The sequence below is a fragment of the Coturnix japonica genome, chromosome 4 (assembly GCF_054131305.1).
Source record: "Coturnix japonica strain WE chromosome 4, WE-NBRP24, whole genome shotgun sequence".
NCBI classification, from domain to species: Eukaryota; Metazoa; Chordata; class Aves; order Galliformes; family Phasianidae; genus Coturnix; species Coturnix japonica.
In genome coordinates this window covers 34,671,786-34,693,227 of record NC_140666.1, presented here as the reverse complement: position 1 = coordinate 34,693,227, position 21,442 = coordinate 34,671,786, and the positions used below count along the sequence as shown (strand labels likewise).

The window sequence follows — 21,442 nt, the reverse complement described above, 5'->3', positions numbered from 1 at the left end:
AATAGCGGTTGAGTCTGCAGATCTGCATTGCACCACGAGTGGAATTATGATGAGCTTATGTCTGGAAAGTGTATTTGAGATGAAATGTCTGTTAATCTAAGGACTGCTTGTGTATATATAGGTAAAAAACCTGGAACCATATGCTCAAATACATAATGCAGTTGCCTTATGAAAGTTAGTTTGTATCTCCTTAATTTAAATAAAATTTCACTCTTCTTTTTCTAGGCACACTGTGAAAAGGAAAAGGCAAGGTTACGTATCCGTGCTAAGCCATCTCTCTTTCAGCATATGGGACTTCATTCATCATTGTCTGGGAAGATACAGAATTTGAAAGTAAGCATAAGAAATGATTGCTATAGTTCTAAACTATATGCTTCTGGTTTGGTTTGTTTCTCAGTTTGGTATCAAGCATTGCATCTTCAGCATTAGGTGGCACCTCCATATCCTAGAAATGCTGGCTTTACAGTTCTGGGGAAGAAGTTTTTTTCTGGAATAGTTACCTGTAGTAACTCAAGATACTGGAGCACTGTTTTCACTTTTAGCAGTGAAATTACATTTCTTATATCCAACAGGATAAAGATTTTGGCATAAGTGTGCTACATAATGCACATAATAATCCACCTGCAAAACTGGATACAAGTCTAAGAATATACCAGCAGTATACCTTGGAAAACGTTTATGAAGGAAAAGGCTATTTCTGGGCTTCAGCTCCAATGGCTGGGGACTATATCAGCTTCACCTTTTTGAAGCCACTAAAAGTAGAAAAGTAAGTATTACGTGGTGTGGAGTATGGCAGACTGCATATATACAGTTGGATACAACTTTTGGATACATTCAAAATCACCAGAGTTCAGCTGTTTCTATAAACCATAGCCTGATTACTGAGGCAAAATCCAGGATTTGTTTCATTGACTGTACTGAATACATCTGTATTGCCTTTAGAAACAAACACTTTGGTCACAGCTAGACATCTAACTTAGGGTATTTCTGTGAATAACCAAGTTTCACCTTACATGTTTTTCTCATTGAAAGAGATCCTGCCACCCCAATGGCTTACACATGCAAATGCTTATTTTAGGCTTTGGCAGTGCTTGTGCTCATTAACAACTGTGGATTATTTAGAGCACCTGAACTGATCAGTGTCAATAAAGAGGGTGATTCTCTTGGCATTCAGTATACACTGTTCTTGAGATGTTTCGTGCCCCTGTATTCCAGAAGCACAACTATCCCAGGCCTTAGGATGATAGGAATGAATTCAAGGGCAGAACTTCCTAAGCTATTTAAGCCTGGAAAAATGAATTGATTCAGACTTCGAGCACTGAAAAGAGGGAATGCTTGTATTCATGATACCCGAGTAAGATGGTTTTAATGCTTGTTTTGTTTGAAATAAAAATATCCTAATATTGTTTGATGACACGTCAGAAAGTTTTAATGCCTATTTCTATTCTCTCTAGCCTACAACTAACCGAAGTGAGGGTGTTTAAATGTTTCCTTCCAAAAAGGAAAGTATTACTACCTTAGAACTTTTCTAAACTAGAAACTGACTGTAAATAATATGCATTTTTTTTAATCAGATACTTTTTTAAAAGTGGAAATATGGATTACCCTGGAGATATACTACATGACACTACTGTGGAAGTGCTGCCAGCTGATGTAAGTGTCTTATTTCCACTTGCAATACACAATACATAATTTCATTTTATGGATGATATTTGGCATGTAAGATCATGTTCTAGAAAGCACTGCTGAGGTTTTGTTCTTTTTTTTGTTATAGGAAGCTGTAAGGAAAGGACTTGTTGGCAACAGAAGTAAATTTAACTACACTGCAACCAAAGACGGATATTTAAAGATAGGTAAATAGTTTATTGTTGCTTCAAAACCAGACATTTTTTCTTCCATATAAAACGTTTTGCACTTGAAAATTTCATTAGGTCTGCAATGACTGTAACTTTCCAGGGTAGGAACTAGTAAGGAATAGAAACCCTCTTTGCTAATTGTGTGTATGAGATGTTTCACCTATTAATTTTGATTAAAGAAGAGCCTTAACTGTGGTGCCAAAAGTCAAGGCACCTAATCACAGAATGACTGATGCTGGAAGGGATCTATAGCAATCATCAATAATGAGAACAACTCAGCCTCTGCAAGGTTTTTAATAGGATAAGTGCTTCTGGTTTGAATTTTGCAGCCTTAGCTAAAGAAAAAGGAGTCCATATTGATTATGATGAAGAATAACACATTGCATTTTTGCACACCGAGTTCCTCTTCAGAGCAGTGCTTGACTGCTCTAAATGAGCTGCAGATTCACCAGATATCTGCCAAGGCTTGTTGCCTACTGTTACCTAAACTAAAATGCCGCTATGTGAATAAAAATGGACAACTGGGAGACCTACTTTCTTTCCACTTTCCTTCTGTCTGTTCTATCACATAATGGCTGTTTTTTTTCCTAATGAACCACTTTCAGTTCCTCATCACTTATTGTTAGAATTAGTACGTGATTCCTTATATCTCTTTTTAGAATAACTGTACTTTCCAGAAAAGCTCTTTCTTGTTTATAGGTGTTACCTTTCAGTGGCTATAGTTTGAGCTTTTCCAAATGTTTTCCCCTCGTGTTCTGGAGTTATTTTGTAATGTATAATTTTTACATAAGTTCACTCAAAAGTGCGTTTTGATCTAAAAGGGAATTGTAATTGTGCTTTATTTTTCATCCAGGAGCTTTTGAAAATGGAATTGCAGAAGGCAGCATCGATGTGGCAGTAGGAGAAATACTGGCTATTCGTCTATTAGTCAATTCTGATTCCCCTGTATGGGCAATACTTAGTGAGGTGAGTCTGTTAATAAAGGCTTGATTAAATTGGTTTCAGTTTCTCCTGTCACACAGAATTGATGGTCACTTGTTTTTATCTTGAGTTGGATTCTCTGTGAAAAAAAAAAAAAAGTACACAAGTGGAGAGCTGTATTATTAACTGGATGGGGATTTATTTCATAGAAGAATCATAGAATCATAGAATTATCCAGGTTGGAAAAGACCTAGAAGATCATCAAGTCCAACCACAGCCTAACCATAGTACCCTAACTCTAACAACCCTCTGCTAAATCATATCCCTGAGCACCACATCCAAACAGCTCTTAAACACATCCAGGGATGGTGACTCGACCACCTCCCTGGGGAGCCTATTTCAGTACTTAACCACCCTTCCTGTGAAGAAGTGTGGAATAATTGGCTTTATTATTATTATTTACAGTGAAGTAATACAGCCACTGGAATTTGGGCCATGACAAACCAGAGGACATGGGGAGGATTTTCTAGCATTTTTTAGTCACCGTTTTGGATATAGATAATTACCGTACACAGACAGTTTCAGATGAACACATGGTTTGTTGTTTTTATCCTGCAAGTTTCAACCAAATATCTGAATGTGTGTGAACCCATAAGCTGAAAGCAATCACTCACAGTTGCTATAGTCATACTTGGAAGTAAGGAAAAGCCCACTTTAGAGAATGCTACATTCTATGGCTTTTGGATTTTTGTTGTCTTTTTTCCAGGTACTTATCAAGATGGCTGAAAACTGATAACTGGAAAAAGTCTATTTTTGACCTGTCAATTGTTACAGACTCATTTGAAGACTTATCAAACAGCAACAGAACTCTGAGTGGATAAATAAATCCAGACCCAATACTGTGTATTGGCAAAGAATGGAGATAATTGTTTAAAAAAAAAAAAAAATTTTTTTTAAATTGTTAAAACTTTATGTAACAAATATTAAAAGCTATGAAAAACTTGATTATGTTAGAAATATCCATAAAATGCTGTTGATTCAGCTGCTCTGTATAAAAATCCCATCTCAGTTGGACAACGTTATGTATTACTGTAAGGAACTGACACTACAGGCATTGCAAGCAACCTCAGGGACGAAACAGGACAGTATATTTCTAGGTCACTAGAATGAAATACATGGATAATTGGTATGACACGTGTAACTCTATTTTTGTCAGAAGAAAATCTATTGAAATAAGATGTATCATGTGATGTGCACATGGGGGGAGGGCTGAAAGGAACCCCTGCGGTCCCCCTGCTTTGCCGTTGCTGAGATGGGGTTGGACGTTCCAATTAGCCATGGGGTAAGAAAGGCCTCGCGTACAGCCTGCTAACCGATGGAAGCCGTGTGAACGCAGCCCTGTGGAACGCGGCGGAGCCCACGTTCAGCTCCGCGCCCGCCCCGTCCCTCCCTTCCTCCCTCCCTTGGAGCTCGTGCGGGTGGTGATTGGCGCTCGGGTTGGGCAGGGCGGCTCCTGCCGGGCACCTGCTCCTCAGCGTCCGCCGCCCTGCGCTCACCGGCGCGTGCGCGGCTAGAGATGCGCCGGCAGCCGGGGCCGCGTTAGTGGCGGCGGGGCGAGCAGCGGATCCGGCCGCCGGTAATGGACCCCCCCGCCGTGGGGATGGGAACGCGGGGCCGGATGGCGGCGTGAGGCCGGCGCGTCCCCTGTTTTATAAGTGGGGCGGGGGGAGCGGCGGCCATGAGGGGAAGGCGGGCGGGGCTGCCGGGACACCGGCCGTTACGGAGGAGCAGCGCGGTCACGGCGCCTTGTCGCTGGGAATTGTAGTGTGCGGGGGTTGTGCGGGCGGAGCGGAGCCACGTAGCTCCGTGGTTACGGGTGGGAGGGAGCATGGAGCCTGCCCGTGTCATTGCCGCGGGTAGTGACAGGAGAAGCCCCGGTGCTGCTGTAATGCCTGCCGGAGCGCTGGGCTCGGTGGGCAATGTGTCCCTCCTCCGGTGTAAGGTGCTGCTCGGCTGACAGACCGCTCTGTTGTAGCGCTGCTCCGAGGGGAATCTAACAAAGCCGTTAGTCTGGTGGCACGTGTAGAATAGCTCCGTAAAAGCCGATGGAGAGGTCCTACTGCATTGACTTGCCCTGCAGGCATCAGGTAGCTGAGGTGGGAAGGGCCTCTCCTCCCTGCCCTCAGTGGGAAACAGTACTCAGAACGTTTCTTCTCGCTGTTTTTTTTTCTCCCATTGCATTGCTGTCTAGTTTGTGTCCCGCAAGTAGCAGCTTATTACTTGAGATGTAATGTCGTGCTGCTGTTGCAGTACAATTGCCGTTCCCAAGGGCTTGCCTTACAGCAGTGCTGCTGGCTCATAGGTCTCTTCTGGTACGTGGATGTGCTGTAGATACTCATGTTCCCATGGTGAAGAGTGACCAAGATATGCAAAAACAGCTTAAACTTACAGGTGTGATTTTTGTAGGTCATTACATGTTAATTAATCTTTAGAATCCGGTGAACTTTCTTATTATTTGTATGCTATTTGAAGACCAGAAGCTATTAGGTTTAGTTTAAAGATTTTGCATGGTGATGTGGGTAGTTCTGTGGAAACTAGGAAAAGACATAATGGTCACGTTTGGGACAGGAGAGGAAAGCATCAAAGAATGGAATAGAATAGTGCGGGAATAAGGGGGAAGAATGGTAACATAATGTAGATCTGGGTAAAGTACAAGTCTGCCCTAAGAAGTTAAGCTTTTATGACTTTGTTGGCATGTTGGCATGAGTTTGTAGGTTATATCTATGGCACTTGGGCTGTAGATGTAATCGGTGCAGACAATATGAAGTGAACAGATCTTAGCAGGAATAAGGCAAAAAAGAATAAGTTTTCTTTTTGGACAACCATATAGGAATGTGGGTGTTCTGTTTGTTTGTTTTGCCTTGGTACCGATCTCTATTTGTGCTGCTTGATAGAACTAGCAGGTTGATAAATTGAACATGAAACAATTGTCATTATGCTTCCACTGTTTGCATTGCGTGGTGAATCTGATAAAGCCGGGGAGGGGAAAAAAGGGGCTTTGATTTCCAGAACTAATTGCTGTCTCAGGTTGCTGTGATATTTAGGGTTTGTAGTGATTAATGAGTGGTCACTGGGGAACTGTGCTCCCTCTTCCAAGGCTGGCTGCTCCCTGAGGCACAGAAAGCATCTCAGGGGCAGAATATTTAACGTGAGCAGTGGTGGCCAAAAGAACAGGAGGTTGTCAATACTTCACGTTCCTCGTTTCTTAGGATTTTCATGTTATTTCTCTAGTAGATAAAGACTTGGACTAAAATTGAGCTAATGCAATAATATCCCCACAACAGTGCTTACAGTTTAAACCTTTCAGTTCTTCAGGTGACCAGAATGCATTCCCAGTGGGACTGGCTGTGGTTGGGTCTCCTGGTAATTAGCTCAGTAACTGCAGAGATTGAAGATGGAGGAGTTCTGGGTGCGGATGTTGAAGTGGAGGATTTTGACGAAGAGTCTCAACAAGCTGATGTCGACAAAGAAGAATCTTCCTTAGGGGTAAGGCCATAGATGTCTTTAATTAAAGCTTGTGTAATTTTAAGTTACATAGTTATACTAAGAGACGAGTTGGTTCACAAATGACTTCAAAAAGAACAAGTTAACGTACGGCTGCCAATTCAGTGGTTGTCAAATGCACCAGTCTGAATTTTTCAATCACTGTGAGTGATTTAATGACCCTGCTATGCTGAAGTGCAAAATTGGATCTCCTACCTGCCAGTGGATAGTCTTGAAGGTCTTGCTGGTCCTTCAGTCTAGGTATGGGGCCTCTCATCTGAAGCCCTCCTTGATAATACGCCCTGTAGCCTTATGTGTCACAGAATCACAGAATGACCCGGGTTGGAAGGGACCTCAAGGTTCATGTAGTTCCAACCCCCCTGCCTGGCAGGGCCACCAAACATACGCCTTTACTAGATCAGGTTGCCCAGGGCCCCGTCCAACCTGGTCTTGAACACCTCTAAGGACGGGGCATCCACAACCTCCCTGGGCAGCCTGTTCCAGGGCCCAACCACTCTCCTAGTGAAGAACTTCCCCCTAACATCCAACCTAAATCTTCCCTCTTTTAACTTAAAACCATTTCCCCGTGTCCTGCTATTGTCAGCCCTTTCTTTAGTAGAAAAGAAAGCAGAAAGCAGCTTTGTCTTATTGATAGTTTTAGATTAGATCAATTCCTTCTCCTTTTTTTTCAAAAATCTGGGGAAAGGTTTTTTTTTTCTGCTATCTGAAAGTGAGTCTAAAACCAACCTAGCAGCCTCTTCTGCCATCATTAATGCAGTCCTAGGAATGAAGTGGACGGACTCTGCTGCTTTAAAAGCCCTTGCCCAGTGTCTTGATGCACTTGGCGGCTCTTGATCTCCACATCACACAGATGCTTGGCAGACAGGAAATTGCTCACTTTAGAGGATATGTGCCCAACTGAGGTGGGCCTGGGGGAAGCATGTTTTATTTAGTTAAATGCAACAGTGATGTTCTGTCTGCATGGGCTGGTTTGGGATGTATAATTACAGAACCACAGGGGATCTCTGGAGATCATCAAATCCAACTGCTAGAGCAGGTTCCTTACAGCAGGTTGCACAGAAAAGCATCCAGGTGGGTCTTGTCTACCTCTAGAGAAGGAGACTCCACGAGCTCTGTGGACAGACTGTTGTAGGGCTCTGTCACCCTCAACGTAAAGAGGCTTTTTTCATATTTGTATAGAATTTCCTGTGTTCCTCTTGGTGCATTTCCCCTTGCCACATTACTGGATTACACTGAAAAGAGCCTGGCTCCATCCACTTGACTCTGGCACTTTATCTATTTATAAGCACCGATAAGTATCGTAGCACATGGTAGTGTATTTCAGTTGAAAAACTGTAGTTATGTTAGAGCACATATCTGTAAATGTCTTTTAGGTTGTGTACCGGACTCCGAAGCCAACTGGAGATGTTTATTTTGCAGAAACCTTTGATGGAGCATTGACTGGGTAAGCGGCACCTTCCAGTTCTGAACTTGTAATTTCAGCCATTTAACTTACAGCATCAGTACTTACTTTCTATTCACTTTCCTCCTAGGAATTTCTCAGTAGAAATGTCTTTAGTAGGAGCTGCTACGATCAGCTGGTACTGTTAGTGTACTTTGTTTTATGATGAAAGCTTTGATAATGTTGGGGGAAAAAGAGGTGTTTGGTTTTTAAAGACAGAACATGTTATTGGTATCCCTCAATTAGAAAATGCAAAAACTTAACTGCTGAAATACCATTTATTTCAATCCTGATCTCTGGGAGTATTGTTTTCCCACTACATCTAATATCTGAAGCTTTAGAATACAATGTTTTTGCCGTTTTACTTGAGCTGTACATAATAAACATAGAAGTAACATGTTATACGATGATAAAGGCTACTGCTGGATTGTATTCCTTGCTAGGAGTGATAAAACTACTGCAATTTTTGTGCTGAGTGTATGAAACTACAGTATGAAAAAGTAATCAACATATTGCCCATCTTTCCTCAAGAAAGGAGAAAAATGGGAGAAATTAGGGGGAATGGTTTTGAACTGAGATGGGGAGGTTTAGGTTAGGTATTAGAAGGATGTTTTTCAGTCAGAGGGTGGTGACGCACTGGAACAGGTTGCCCGAGGAGGCTGTGGATGCCCCATCCCTGGAGGCATTCAAGACCAGGCAGCCTGGTCTAGTGTTTGGTGACCCCACACATAGCGGGGGGGTTTGAAACTACATCATCTTTGAAGTCCTTTTCAACCCAGGCCTTCCTATGATTCTATGAAATTGCATCAGCATAGAGTAGCTCTTTGTAGACCAGGCCTTGAAAGTCATTGCATGACTTGCAGAGATGTCTTATTTTGGCATTGTTATTCACTTTTTTTTTTTTGACATTATACGCCTCTAGTCTTAAATTCTGTCAGCCTCAGGTCACAGCTAAAACCCAAGTTTATTTGGAGTGAATGTGTTTTTTTCAGGGTGTAATTGTACATTCATTTAGATCCTTTGGAAGTGTCTCAAAATGAGTGTTGTATTTAACTTGTGACTTTCCTGTTCCCATTCTTTAAATTACACCAAGTTCCATGATGCTGACCATTGAAATCCATGTTACAAGTTCGCTTGGTAGAAGCTCAGTCTGTTTATCCTGCGCTTGTTAAATAGTACAACTTTGTATAGGCAGTTAAGTGACTTGAATGCTTCTTGTTTTAGCTGGGTGTTGTCTGAAGCCAAGAAAGAAGACACAGATGACAACATTGCTAAATATGATGGTTAGTGCTTTTAATATTTACTTTTGCTGCATGTTTGATCTGTTGCTTTGTGTGAAATACCTCTCCTTCATGCTGTATACCTGTTGTGCTGTACTTACCTTCAGAAACCTACTTAAAAGCAGAAGCTTGTTATTTCTTGTTATTGTAACTTCTGGCTCTATTACTTTCAGTTTTTTTTCCTTAAGCTTTCTTCTCTCCTTGTTGTCTGAGCCAAAATACTGGGTTAGATAGATCTTAGATCTTCTGACCTGGAGATGTTGTTATTTTATTGTCTTTACTGTGAATTAGAATTCTAGTGGTTTCTAATTGCTGAGAAGTACTGGTTGAAATGCTGTATTGGTGATCTGATAGTAAGATGTGAGCATCAAATGTGTGTGCCATGAACATTCTTTTTGTATTGTAGTGCTGCAGAGCAGTTAAAGCTTGGGGAAGTATAGGGTCCTATATAATCACTTCTATCCAAAGAAGAATTATCAGTGCTCTATTGGATGGTTGTTATTAAACTTCTAACTTTGACATCAAATGTCAAGACTTCTTCCCTACTTTGGCAATTAGTCTTATATGCTGTGAACTCTTTACTTCTCTTTGCCACAAGGCTATAATGTCTCTTATCAACATCCTTTTTTGTTTTCCCGGAGATTGCATAGTTGTTGTTTGTTTGTTTCTTTCTTTTAGGAAGATGGGAAGTAGAAGAGCTGAAAGAAAACACAGTACCTGGAGACAAAGGATTAGTGTTAAAATCGGCTGCAAAGCATCACGCAATATCAGCTATGCTAACAAAGACATTTATTTTTGATAAAAATCCATTGATTGTTCAGTAAGTATTCCCTCAGATTCTGTGCTTGATATCTACTGTGCTTCAAGTCTTTAAGTCAATAAAGTCATGTAAATCCTTTCGCATATCACTGACTGACATAGCCAGAGCTGTAAGTACAAATGATAATTAGCAGGTAAAATTGTAGTTCAAGTGTAAGAAGTTATATTCAAACTCTAGAAATATTTTGGTGGTAAGTTACCATTTTATATTATATTTTAATTAATTTTTAGTTTTAAATGAAGGTTTAACTCGTGATTTGAGTACGCTGCTTTTACACTTGCAGAGTATTTTTGTGTAACTCAACTACAACAATTTGGATCCCTCTAGCTAAAAGTGCTGTATTGGCAGTTTCAAAGAGAGAATCAAATTCCTAGAACTCTTTATGCCTCCCTTTCATAGAATGACAGAAAGGCCTGGGTTGGAAGGACTCAGATGATCATCACATTCCAACCCCCTGCTGCAGGCAGGGCCACTAAACCTCCAGGTCAACACAAGTTTGAAACTTTTCTGTACTATAGAAACTAAACTATATATATAGACTATAAAAACTATAGCAATTACTACTGTAAATATTTTTTGGCTGAGGTTGCTAATGTGTCTGTGTGGCAACTAAAAACCTTAAAGTCACATCGGGATATTTTGACAGTAGCACCTAATAAAAAAAATCAAGCAACTCATACATGATTTTAATGTGTTTGTAATTAGAACTGCAGATATGAAGATTATTTATGTTTGATATGAGGAATGTGTCTTTTAATTTGCTCTTTGCCTAGATACGAAGTGAATTTTCAAGGCGGCATTGACTGTGGTGGTGCGTATATTAAACTTCTCTCCAGTACGGATGACTTGGATCTGGTATGCCCCTTTACATTTGCTATCAATTGTTCATTTGAGGAATTAGCATATTTAAAGTTAAATAAACATACAGATCCATCTCAGACAATACATCTGCCGTAGAATGTATCTCACAGGAAGATAACTTGCAGAAATCAAGTGGTCTTCCTTCAAGCGGTTGCTTAAAAACATAGCTTGGTACTGTGCATTCCAAGTAGATAAATTATATAGTTAAAGGGAAAAAAAAGAAAACAACAACTGAAATTTTGGACCAGCTGAATGCAGGATGCTCTGAAGAAAACAAGCTGTTATTTTAAGAATTGCTTATTATTATTTACTGTGGAGCAAGAAAGCAGTGCTAAAATGCTGGGTAATAATACCTTGTTTTTCATCTTTATTGAAATATAAATGGCTGTGAAGAACAGAAACTGTTTCTCTTCCATCTTTTAGTGTAACATGTACAGAAGAGTATGTGTGGCTGTTTTGATTTGTGGCGGGCATTTAAACTTAGTGTAAGGGTAAGGACTTAGTAAGCCCATTCATCTTGTCTGAGGAGGCTTCAGTGATCTCTGTAGTTAGGCTGTTTCAGTAACTCATAACACCTGTTAAATTCTTTTCATGATTTACCCTGCCAGTTTTCAGTGTTAGAATTGAGGCCACATCAGACACCTCTTAGAAAAAGGTAACAGTGTTGTATATATGCCACAATAGCTTGGAAAAGTAGTACTCCAAATGACTTGATAAAATGTACAGATTGACACGTGCTTAACTTTTTTACTTCTACAGGAATTCTTTTTTGACAAAACGCCTTATACTATTATGTTTGGACCAGATAAATGTGGTGAAGATTACAAACTACACTTTATCATCAGGCATAAGAATCCTAAAACTGGAGAATACGATGAAAAACATGCAAAACGTCCTGATGTGGACCTAAAGAAGTTCTATTTGGACAAGAAGACACATCTATACACTCTTGGTATTGTTTAGTTTTTACAAGTTTAAACTAATTTTTTAAAATCTCTTCTAATTTAATCAATTAATTAATTAAAGATTAATTGATCTTTAATGTAAATTCCTTCAATGTAGTGCTGAAACCAGATGATACGTTTGAAATGCTGATCGACCAATCAGTCATCAGTAAGGGAAGTCTTCTGGAGGATATGATTCCTCCAATAAACCCTCCCAAAGAAATAGATGATCCTGCTGATAAGAAGCCTGAGGACTGGGATGAGAGACAAAAAATACCTGATCCCAACGCTGTCAAACCAGATGACTGGTAAGGAGAAAGCTTCACCTGTAGAAAACATTTTGTATGCAGGTTATTGCTTTATAATATTTGCTTGGCTTTATTTTGTTGTTTTTCTTGCTCTCAACAGTTGGGATATGTTTTACAAATACTAACAGTTGAAAAAATGTAACTGAAGTGGGAGTGTGAGGATCTGATCATCTTTTAAGGAAAGAAGTAAAATCTGGACTTTTGCTGATTTGAACTTTCTGTTGATGCAATTTGTAACTAAGATCACCTTAGTTGAAGGATTAGGAAGAGTGTTTTTCCACTACTAGTAGAGTCATAGAGTGGATTGGGTTGGAAGGGATGGAAAGACCATCTAGTTCCAACACCCCTGCTGTGGGCAGGGTTGCCACTGCTAGGTCAGATGTTGTACATATACTTCCTTCTTCCTGAAGTACTGTTCATGTAGCAGCTTAAACAAAGGAATCATTTTAAGGAGAGACCTGATTGACACACCTGCCAGTCCATGACAGCTATTTCTGGGCTAACAAGTGCCTTGAAATCTATAGTTTAAATGTTTATAAACGGAGAAGTAGGTGCCTAATTCTCATTATAGGCACATCTAACTATGTTGTGCCCTTGAATATTATCCCCTCCATACCAGTTACAGTCCTCTGAACAGAACATTGGTTCAGAGTCGAGCTGATATATTTCCTAACAGTAGTCTGTAATTGAAGGGATGAAGATGAGCCTTCTAAAATAGAAGATCTTGATGCTGTTAAGCCCGAAGGATGGCTTGATTATGAACCACAGTATGTTCCAGACCCCAATGCAAAAAAGCCGAAGGACTGGTAAGAATTTAATACACGTGGATCTGTTAATGTGCTTTGTAGCTAAGCTTGTTCTCTGGCACATTGAGTAAATTAGAATTTATCCCAGTCCCACTGTCTCTGCCATATTAAGTTGGAACATAACAAGTGTGGCCGAATATTTGTTGATTTGTGAGGCTACCTTTAGAAAAATATGCAAGTGTCAATAATTGCCTTGTATTCTGAAGAGCTGTAAACAGTGAGGAGCTATTTGAAAGAACCTACCATGGGGATAAGCAGCAAAGCAGTTGAAGCTGATGCTTGAAGTCATGTAGTAGTCCTAAAGCATGTTATATGGAAATGATGCAAGCTGCCTGCAGATGTAGGAGTATGATTGCATTTAACCATGCTCTAGTAGTTACGAATGTGTGGCCTTAAAGCATTCAGTCCTCTGGAAAATGTACATTGCAGTTAGATCAGCCCACTGAACTTTAGCCAAATTCTGAGGTTGTTACAGCAAAATACATACGGATCCCAAGTTATACTGAATGTCAGTGTTCTGATCAGACCAACCTGCAATTGGTTATTTGTACCTTTCTTTCTGTAGGGATGAAGAAATGGATGGGGAGTGGGAAGCTCCTCAGGTCCCCAATCCAAAGTGTGCAACTGCACCTGGTTGTGGACTGTGGGTGCGTCCCATGAAGAACAACCCCAAGTATAAAGGAAAATGGAAAGCACCTATGATAGTTAATCCTAATTATCAGGTACTAGCAATATTGTAGGTTATTATTTAAGAGATGTGGAGCTCAACCAAGCAGAAAAGTAGAATTAGTACATATGTCTGGCCCTTCATACTGAACCTGATATGGTCACTTACTGCTATAACCCAATATGGAGGAAAAAGGTTTGAATTTAAGAGAAATCTGTCTGTCCTAAGCCAAAAATCTGAGACCTATCTGCCAAAATTCCATAGGTTATTTCCAGGTCTGTTTTCCTGAAGTTCAGAGGCTTCCCTTTTGCTTTTTAAATCATGTAGTTGAAATAATCAGAAAGTCTTAATTGCATTAAAATGTATTTTCCTGTTTTGTTGTGAGTGGGTTTTTTTGTGTTTATTTTTGTGGTATAGATAATATTATTACATGTTTTTCTTTCCCCATAAAAGGGAATCTGGAGTCCTCGGAAAATACCTAACCCAGACTATTTTGAAGATCCTCACCCATTTGAGATGACACCTATCAGTGCTATTGGTTTAGAACTCTGGTCTATGACATCTGATATCTACTTTGATAACTTCATAATATGCTCAGAAAAAGAAGTCGCTGATCGTTGGGCGGCAGACGGTTGGGGCTTGAAGAAATTAGTAGCAAGTGCTAATGAGGTATCAATTTTACTATATTCTTGGTAACCAGAAGTAGCAAGGAAGGAGTTCTGTTGGAATAATTTTCTGTAATATAATTATTCTGTGCTTGATAATCTTACAGAATAGCTATGATATTTCCCTGATCAATACTGGACTGAAATTAAAAGGGTACAACATTTTACTTAAGTATCTTACAAGAAATGTAGCAACATTTCATTGTAGTTGATGCACCTTCCACTATTAATGGTGGTATTACAATTCAGTGCCTGTCAGCAGATGGAAGCTGATTTATTTGCAACCAGGCCTCTTTATATACTTAAAACTTGTCACTTTTGACTTAACTTCTTTTTATGTGCTTCTGATGTGCTCTCCTATCATAAAAAGTGGTTAATAGTCATGTATTTTTTTGTTTAGTAAATCTGTGTCTCTGTCTGCTTGGATCTTATGTTATGCAACTCTGACAATAACATGTGCGTGTTTATGGAGCTGCATCTGTTCTTCTGTTTGTGTGTATACATCCATGTTTTGTTTACTACAGTTGGCCAGTCACCAGTTTTTCTAGATCTCTTCCCTGTGTCATAGCATGAATTTGACCTAATAGATGGGAACGTGAGCCCCTCTAGTGGCTGCCTTTGCTGACTGCAGTTGAGAGGGAGTACTTCAGTTGGAATGAACCATTCAAAGATTATTCAGAGCGTGGCTATTTGACTTCTTTAGGGCCATACAGGATTTTAAGTGGCATTGTTGAAATTGTCTCTTGAATACTGACAGGCATAGGGCATCATTTTTATTTTTTTTTTAGGAAGCCTGTTCCACTTTCATGAGTGGTTTGTTCTGACAGCCCTGTATTTACTTTGGGGGATGAAGGCAGACCTGTGGGTATATGAAAGAAATGATGGATTGGCTGTGTAAGTATGGTCAGTCTCTGGCAGGTGCTATTTCTTGCAGAAAGGATGAGAAAGTAGCAACAGACTGTCCGTGCAATTTAAGAAAGCCCCCTTGTTTCACAGCCTTGCACATTTCAAATATTTGTTTCTATGTTTGGAGTTACATCTGTATCTGCACATACAACAGCAGAAGGTAATTCTGAAGTCCCTTTGCTACGCTGCCCCTGTAGCTTTCTACCTTGGTTGCTGATGTCCCTTTCCCAGAGTCTAACTGAACCAAGACTTGCCTACGTCCTACTACTCCATAAGTAAGAACTGGGCTGGAAGGCAGCTGACTGTCTGATTAATTGGCTATCAGAGGAAGCAAAGTGGCAGTACAGAGAGAGCAAGATGTTGTTCTTCAAGTGGCTGGCTGTTCCTCTGAGGTTCTTGATGCTTTGGGAACTATTGGTTGCGTTGGCACAGTATGGGGAAAGAGCAAAAAAACTGGGGAGAATGGAAAACATGAGGTTGCTCAAACTTGAAGGATTTTCTTTGCGTGGTGTGAATATTAAAATATATACATTTTATAAGCTTATCTAAGTGTTGAAAGGGATATAAATGCAATTTTATTTATTTTTTTTTAACATAGCCTGGAATGTTTAGTCAACTGGTGACTGCTGCAGAAGACCATCCATGGCTCTGGGTTCTCTATATCTTGACTTTAGCTCTGCCTGTTGGTCTATGTGTGTTGTTCTGCTGGCCGGCAAAGGTTAGAGAAATTTTTAATGCATTTTTCTTCTTCTGTCTTTCTTAATACTTCATTTAAAACTCCTTGTATTTGTACAACAGTATGCTCTCTTACTGTGCCACTGATATTAGTTAGCTCCTAGTGATAGTTGTGTTTAATTCTTAATCTGAGTTTAAATAAATTGGTTTCTAATTTCTTTTAGAAAACAGATGAAGATTTCAACTTGAAAAAAACAGATGTGTCTATGCCATTTACAAAGGGAGAAGTAAAACAAAGAAGAGAAGAATTAGAAGATGATGAAATAGATTTAGAAGAAAAAGACAACGAAGATATTGGTGAAGATGGTAAGATGAGTAAGTCACTTCATATTTGGATAAATGTAAAAGCATGGAAAAAACTAAGTCATGGACTGTATTGCAATAATTGCAGCCAGTTATCTTAGAGTATACAAAATCTGCCGTGCTCTCAGCCTTCTTTATCTTTTCAGCAATTAGCATGCCATAGTGAGTATGTTTTGATAAATACTAGGAAAAAGCAGTATTCCATTCAGTATTTCTTCACTTTCAGTAAATTGCTTTAAGTCTTATGCATCCTTGTTCACAAACATATTTTCTCTCTACTAAATATCTCATATATTGAACACTTTTTGGGTGGTTCAGTTATCTGTACCCTCTAATGGTTACAATCATGCTGTCTTTAAAATGTGTCTGGAATAGCTCTAAGTCTTTAACATAACTGTTTACTTATACATCTGTGGGAGCACTGTACCCCAAACTACTCAAACCCACTGGTTTTAGTAACTGTTGAGGAAGTCTGAATATATACTGGATTTGTGGATACTGAAATCAGCTGCTTGTTTGATAGTGCTTTCTAGGAATGCAGTGCCAGCCCACAGAGAGATGCTCTGCTATTCCATGGGAGAAATCAGTAGGTTGAGATGCACTTTGGCATTCAAGGATTAACATAATCATCTTGCATTACTTTATCAAACACAAGTGGAACTACTCCTCTATGGCTTTGATGCTGTGGTAGCATTTCCGTCAGCCTACAAGTAAAAAGAGAATCATGTAACTCACAGTGCATTATTTTGACTCCTATGAGAAAATCCTTAGCCGCATACTGCAGGGGGTTCTGTCTCTTATTTCTTGTAAGAGCAAAGCAAGTGTCAAATGACTGGCCTCAAAAGTCAGAAACTAAGCAGACATTAGTGCTGGTTTTGGTTTTTTGTTGTTTTTGTTTTGTTTTTGTTAGTAATGACATCTTCTTTTATTGCTAGCCAGAACTTTATCATTTTTGTCTGTCTCTGTACTGCCAGCCACAAGAGTTGATGGCTTTTGGATGTATGAATTAACATTTAACTTTCCATCAGTGTTCCCATGCATAGAGTACTTGGGCATAATACTTTGCTACACCAAACTTAATTCATCTGCCTTACCTTTTCTTTTTTACTAGCTGTTCCAGATATTTCAAGATTAGGCTCCATTTTATACCTTTACTTCTGATTACTAAACTAAACACGGAGCAGAATAAACGTAGGTGGCTTTCTAAGCTTTTCAAGTTATGAAAAAGCTAACTATGACTCTAAGATTTTCAAGTACATTCCAGGTTTCAAAGATGAAAAAATTATACTTAGCCATTGCATGACTGAGTTTTTCTTTCTTCAAAAAGAGTTGCTTGCTTCCCTTAGCCTTCCTGCTACCTTTTACATTTGCAGGTTGAAATCCTACCTCTCTTTGCATCTATCTTTTGCCTCTTCGTATTGAAATCATAGACTGTCTTCTGTTTTCGTATGATTCTGCTACGGAGAGAACTGTAGGAGGCAAAGAGAGTGTTTATAGAGGGTACAAATAAGATGGGAAGGAAGTCTCTTCCTTCAGGTAATGGAAAAGGAAATAGTTTGGGCTAGGACTTGAAAGTGATCACTCTTCTCTTTTTTTTAGTCCGTCTCATTGCCAGTGGTAGAACTTTAAGTAGGTAGATGCCAGGTATGTATGTGAGTTGTCTGTACAGTTTCTTAACACAGGGTATCTGTAGTCATCAATGTTTTCTACTAATCATTTCCTTTGTATACTAATCATTTCTGCAATTCCTTTGTAGTCATTATCTACTTTGTTTTCTGGAGTTAAAGGTAACTTGTTTTTGAACTGTGAAGCACTGAATGACTTCAGAGCTGCATTTTATTATGGGAAGTTCAGAAGTGTGGCACAATGGCAAGTTTCAGAAACACTTGTAGATTTCTTTGGCTCCAGCAAGCAGGAATTGTTGACATCTTGAATGGCACTGGCTTGGGACTTACATTACTTGATTGAGATCTGAGCAAAGGTTTTGTACATTTTTGCCATGCTTTTCTCACAAGGGTTTATTTTCAGAACAAATCTTTTGTCGACATTTCTCTTAAAAATAACCTCCAGCTTTGTGGTTGTACTTCTCCTTTTGATAACAATAATTCAGACAGATTAGTGTAGATAAGTATGAGGTATGGATACAGTTGAGAAAACTCTTAGACTTCAACCAGTTGTGCTGAATTGCTTGGCTCAGTTTATCAGTATATTGTGGACAAAGGTTTTTGGTGTCTGTGTGCTTTTGTTTGGGCACTACTGAGCTAAACTGTTAATGTCTTCTTTTATTTTTACGGTGAAGCAGTGGTTATGAGCTCAGGCATCACATGGCAGGAGTAGAATTGAGCAATGTTTGGCGTAGTTATGAACAGTTGTCCACTTATTTCCTTTCTGTCAGATACGGATGTTTATTTCTTGTTTACTCTTTAATAGAAATCTTAGCAATAGATAATCAGTTCCTGGAAATCTCACTTCAAGATCACAGTTTGAAGTAAAAGACTTGTCAAGTTTAAGTGATTTTTTTAATACATCATGGTGTGATTGCTGGGTCTGAATTCCTATATTGAATATAGATATCTAAAATGCAGGCATGGGAGTGCAAGCTTGTAAGTTCTGAGGCCCTAAGTGGAAACTGAAGCAGTTTGGGTGCATGGTTTCCTTCACAGAATGTATGGAATAGAGAGAGATAGCCCAGAAGGGTAACCTGTCTGACGATCATAGAGTAGCCAGAGAGTACTTATGCATTCACTGCTCTCTTTATTTTAGTACAGTAATGCCCTAAACTACAGCAAACTACAACTTCACTGAGAAGGTAGAAGGCTCTGCTTTGTTCAGCTTATATATTATTGTAAACAAGCAGTTCATTCTGGAACTGAAATTGGCTAGGAAAATCTTAACATATGTGTAACTGTAGTGTATTTCTAATATAGTTCTGTTTACAAAGTAAAAACTGATTTCTCCTGCAGTAGATGAGAGTAAATATGGGGAAGAGGAAGATATTGATGATGAAGACAACGAAGATGCAGATGAAAGTCAAGAAGAAGGTGATAAGTCAAATAAATCTGGCTCAGAAGATGAGGTGAGTTTCCTCTCTGAAACTGTGCCTTGTATGAGTTCACATTGCTTTAGCAGAAATTCTTCACTAATTATCCCTTTCTCGATTCTCCTTTTTGCTAGAAGCTTGCTCTTCTTGTACTTTTGCCTAGGAATGCAGCATCTGATGACCCCATTAACCTTTTCTTTGTGAAAGTAGTAAGAGGAGCCGAACATATGACTGATATTGTGTAATGGAATATGGAGAGGTTATGTCTTGCACTTACCTAGGTGTTTTCAGGGTGCCCGAGTTTCTACCACCACTTAGCTAGTGACCTACTTTGGAGATTGCATGCGTGCCATGTCCTCAGTTCGGTAGTGCCACCTTCTGGGAACTGCACCTTCTGAATCAGGTGCTTCCATTAGGAGATGCGGGAAAGTAAAAAACAAGGCGTTGGCTGGGAATGGAGCCTCAGTAAGCCAAGTGCTTCTCCAGTGACAAGAACAGACATCTGATTTAACAGGCTGTTCTGTTTCTAGCTCTCCAAGACAGAAAGTAACAATGTTTTAAATACTTCTTGCTTAAGAAGTGGAAATGAAAGTTAGCATAATATACACTTGAAGGAATTTGCTAAATTAATTAAAAGGCTTTGCTTTTAAACTAGTGAGTACATGAGGAATGAACAAATTTCTGATGTGAGTTGGGATGCTCTGTCCTTCTTCTGAATTCAGAAGATAAAGCCTTATTCTCACGTATTATCATAGAATGGCCTTTCGTAGAATGGAAGGGAACCTCAAGGATCAAGCTCCAACCTCCATTTCTAACACTAGACCAGGCTGCCCAGGGCCCCATCCAACCTGGCCTTGAACACCTCCAGGGACAGGGCATCCACAACCTCTGTTGGCAGCCTGTTCCAGCACCTCACCACTCTCTTACTAAAGAACTTCCCCCTGATGTCCAACCTAAATTTTCCCTCCCTCAATTTAAAACCTTTTCCCCTTCTAAAATCATGTTTATACATTACCTTGTTTATCGTTAGTGTGATATTGCATGGAAAAAAATCTATTCATTAAGTTTTGTATTGAGCAATAATATGATCTGTGGGGAGGGAGGAATAGATAACAAGTTTGAAGAATGAAATGCACATTGCTCAATAATGTTAATGCTGATTTTCCTTTTTTTCCTTCAGATGACAGTAGCTGATGAAACTGCAAGCTCTGGGGATGGTCCACTGAAGTCAGTGCGCAAAAGAAGAGTACAAAAGGACTGAGTTCTTTGCAGCTAGTATTTCTAGCTCTAAACAATAGTAACTTATGACATGCCGCTGCAAGGGGCTTGACAGCGTGCAGGTCCCTGAGATGTGAAGAGAAAAATAGGACTGGTTGCTACTTAACCTCTCTTAATTCCCAAACCTCTTTTAACCTTCCCAAGCTTCCTTGATGCCCTTTTTTTCTGGGAGGAAATACTATCTGTGAGGAGTTACGCAATGTTTCACATTTCGAATAAAAGTGAAAGTGCAAGTTGGCCAACGGATTTTTAAAAGCAGATTCTTAAGATTTAAAGATTCTTAGAAATCAATATTAGAGATGAGAAATTTTACTCTAAATGTTTTTAAGAACATGGATAAATATTTTTGCAGCTCTAGCACAACGTTCAACGTTCAGACATTTGAGCTCAAAGAGTTGCAGTACAGATGAAGCATTTACAGTTCATGTTGAGAGAGATGGTATTTTTTCTGTGCAGAGCTAAATGCAATAATTGGTTTTGTACGATCATTTAGTGCTAGCAATGTTCTTTTCCATGTAAATTATTTATTTTAGTTGATGCTGTTACGGAGTTGTCACCTGTTCACTTTAAACATTGGTTATAGTCATTTATTTTTAAGAGAGAGTTGAAAACCGAATACTCAGAGAACAAGTGGTTAATTGATGTGACTTCTTTTGCTTTTCAATGCAGGTATCAAACCTACAGAAGTGATGTATGGATTTTTTCAGTCTTTTATAGCTCATGTTTCATGCCAGAACGGCATAGATTTTGTTTATAGGACATTTGCTGAGTGTACATTGTGTATTAAAAATATTGAATAATTCTTGTTTAACGTGAAATTTATTAATATAGGTCAGAATTTTGATGGATATTTTTCTTTTTACAGATGTGAGTACCTGGGCTTTCTTTTAATTCTTTTAATATAGTTTAAATAAACTGCATATCATGAGAGAAACTTCTGAAGTTCAACTGTATATTAAAACAAACCAGTGGATCTGCAGCTTTTGGAATCCTGCTGCCGCTTGGCAGCGGCCTTGGATATGAGCATCAGTGTCTTTGCTTGCACCT

General features: G+C 39.3%; 2 protein-coding genes across 12 annotated transcripts in view; both read left to right on the top strand.

Annotated features, from left to right (window-relative positions):
- The window catches only part of MGAT4D (MGAT4 family member D), a 29,750-nt gene extending 26,071 nt beyond the window's left edge, over positions 1-3,679 (top strand). For all 4 annotated transcript variants that reach the window (XM_085546423.1, XM_015861060.3, XM_015861062.3 and 1 more), the window contains 6 exons: positions 226-333; positions 573-766; positions 1,575-1,653; positions 1,775-1,853; positions 2,710-2,822; positions 3,544-3,679. In XM_085546423.1, coding sequence (XP_085402549.1) covers positions 226-333; positions 573-766; positions 1,575-1,653; positions 1,775-1,853; positions 2,710-2,822; positions 3,544-3,570 — 600 coding nt within the window. In that variant the 3' untranslated portion in view covers positions 3,571-3,679. The remainder of the gene's footprint in view (positions 1-225; positions 334-572; positions 767-1,574; positions 1,654-1,774; positions 1,854-2,709; positions 2,823-3,543) is intronic.
- A 375-nt stretch (positions 3,680-4,054) lies between these two features.
- CLGN (calmegin) lies at positions 4,055-21,329 on the top strand. Of its 8 annotated transcripts, none has more exons than XM_085546416.1 (15): positions 4,055-4,119; positions 6,145-6,323; positions 7,715-7,785; positions 9,007-9,065; positions 9,741-9,882; positions 10,656-10,737; positions 11,503-11,695; positions 11,806-11,995; positions 12,688-12,801; positions 13,367-13,523; positions 13,922-14,137; positions 15,638-15,757; positions 15,939-16,089; positions 19,041-19,153; positions 20,298-21,329. In XM_085546416.1, the coding sequence occupies exons 2-15, from the start codon at positions 6,162-6,164 to the stop codon at positions 20,376-20,378; spliced, it is 1,851 nt and encodes a 616-aa protein (XP_085402542.1). In that variant the 5' UTR covers positions 4,055-4,119; positions 6,145-6,161; the 3' UTR covers positions 20,379-21,329. The 8 variants fall into 8 exon arrangements, with proteins under 8 accessions (XP_085402542.1, XP_085402545.1, XP_085402544.1 ...); XM_085546419.1 differs by lacking the exon at positions 4,055-4,119 and adding an exon at positions 4,328-4,413 and having other exon boundaries at positions 15,939-16,080; positions 19,044-19,153; XM_085546418.1 differs by lacking the exon at positions 4,055-4,119 and adding an exon at positions 4,328-4,413 and having other exon boundaries at positions 15,939-16,080.
- The last annotated feature ends 113 nt before the right edge of the window (positions 21,330-21,442 follow it).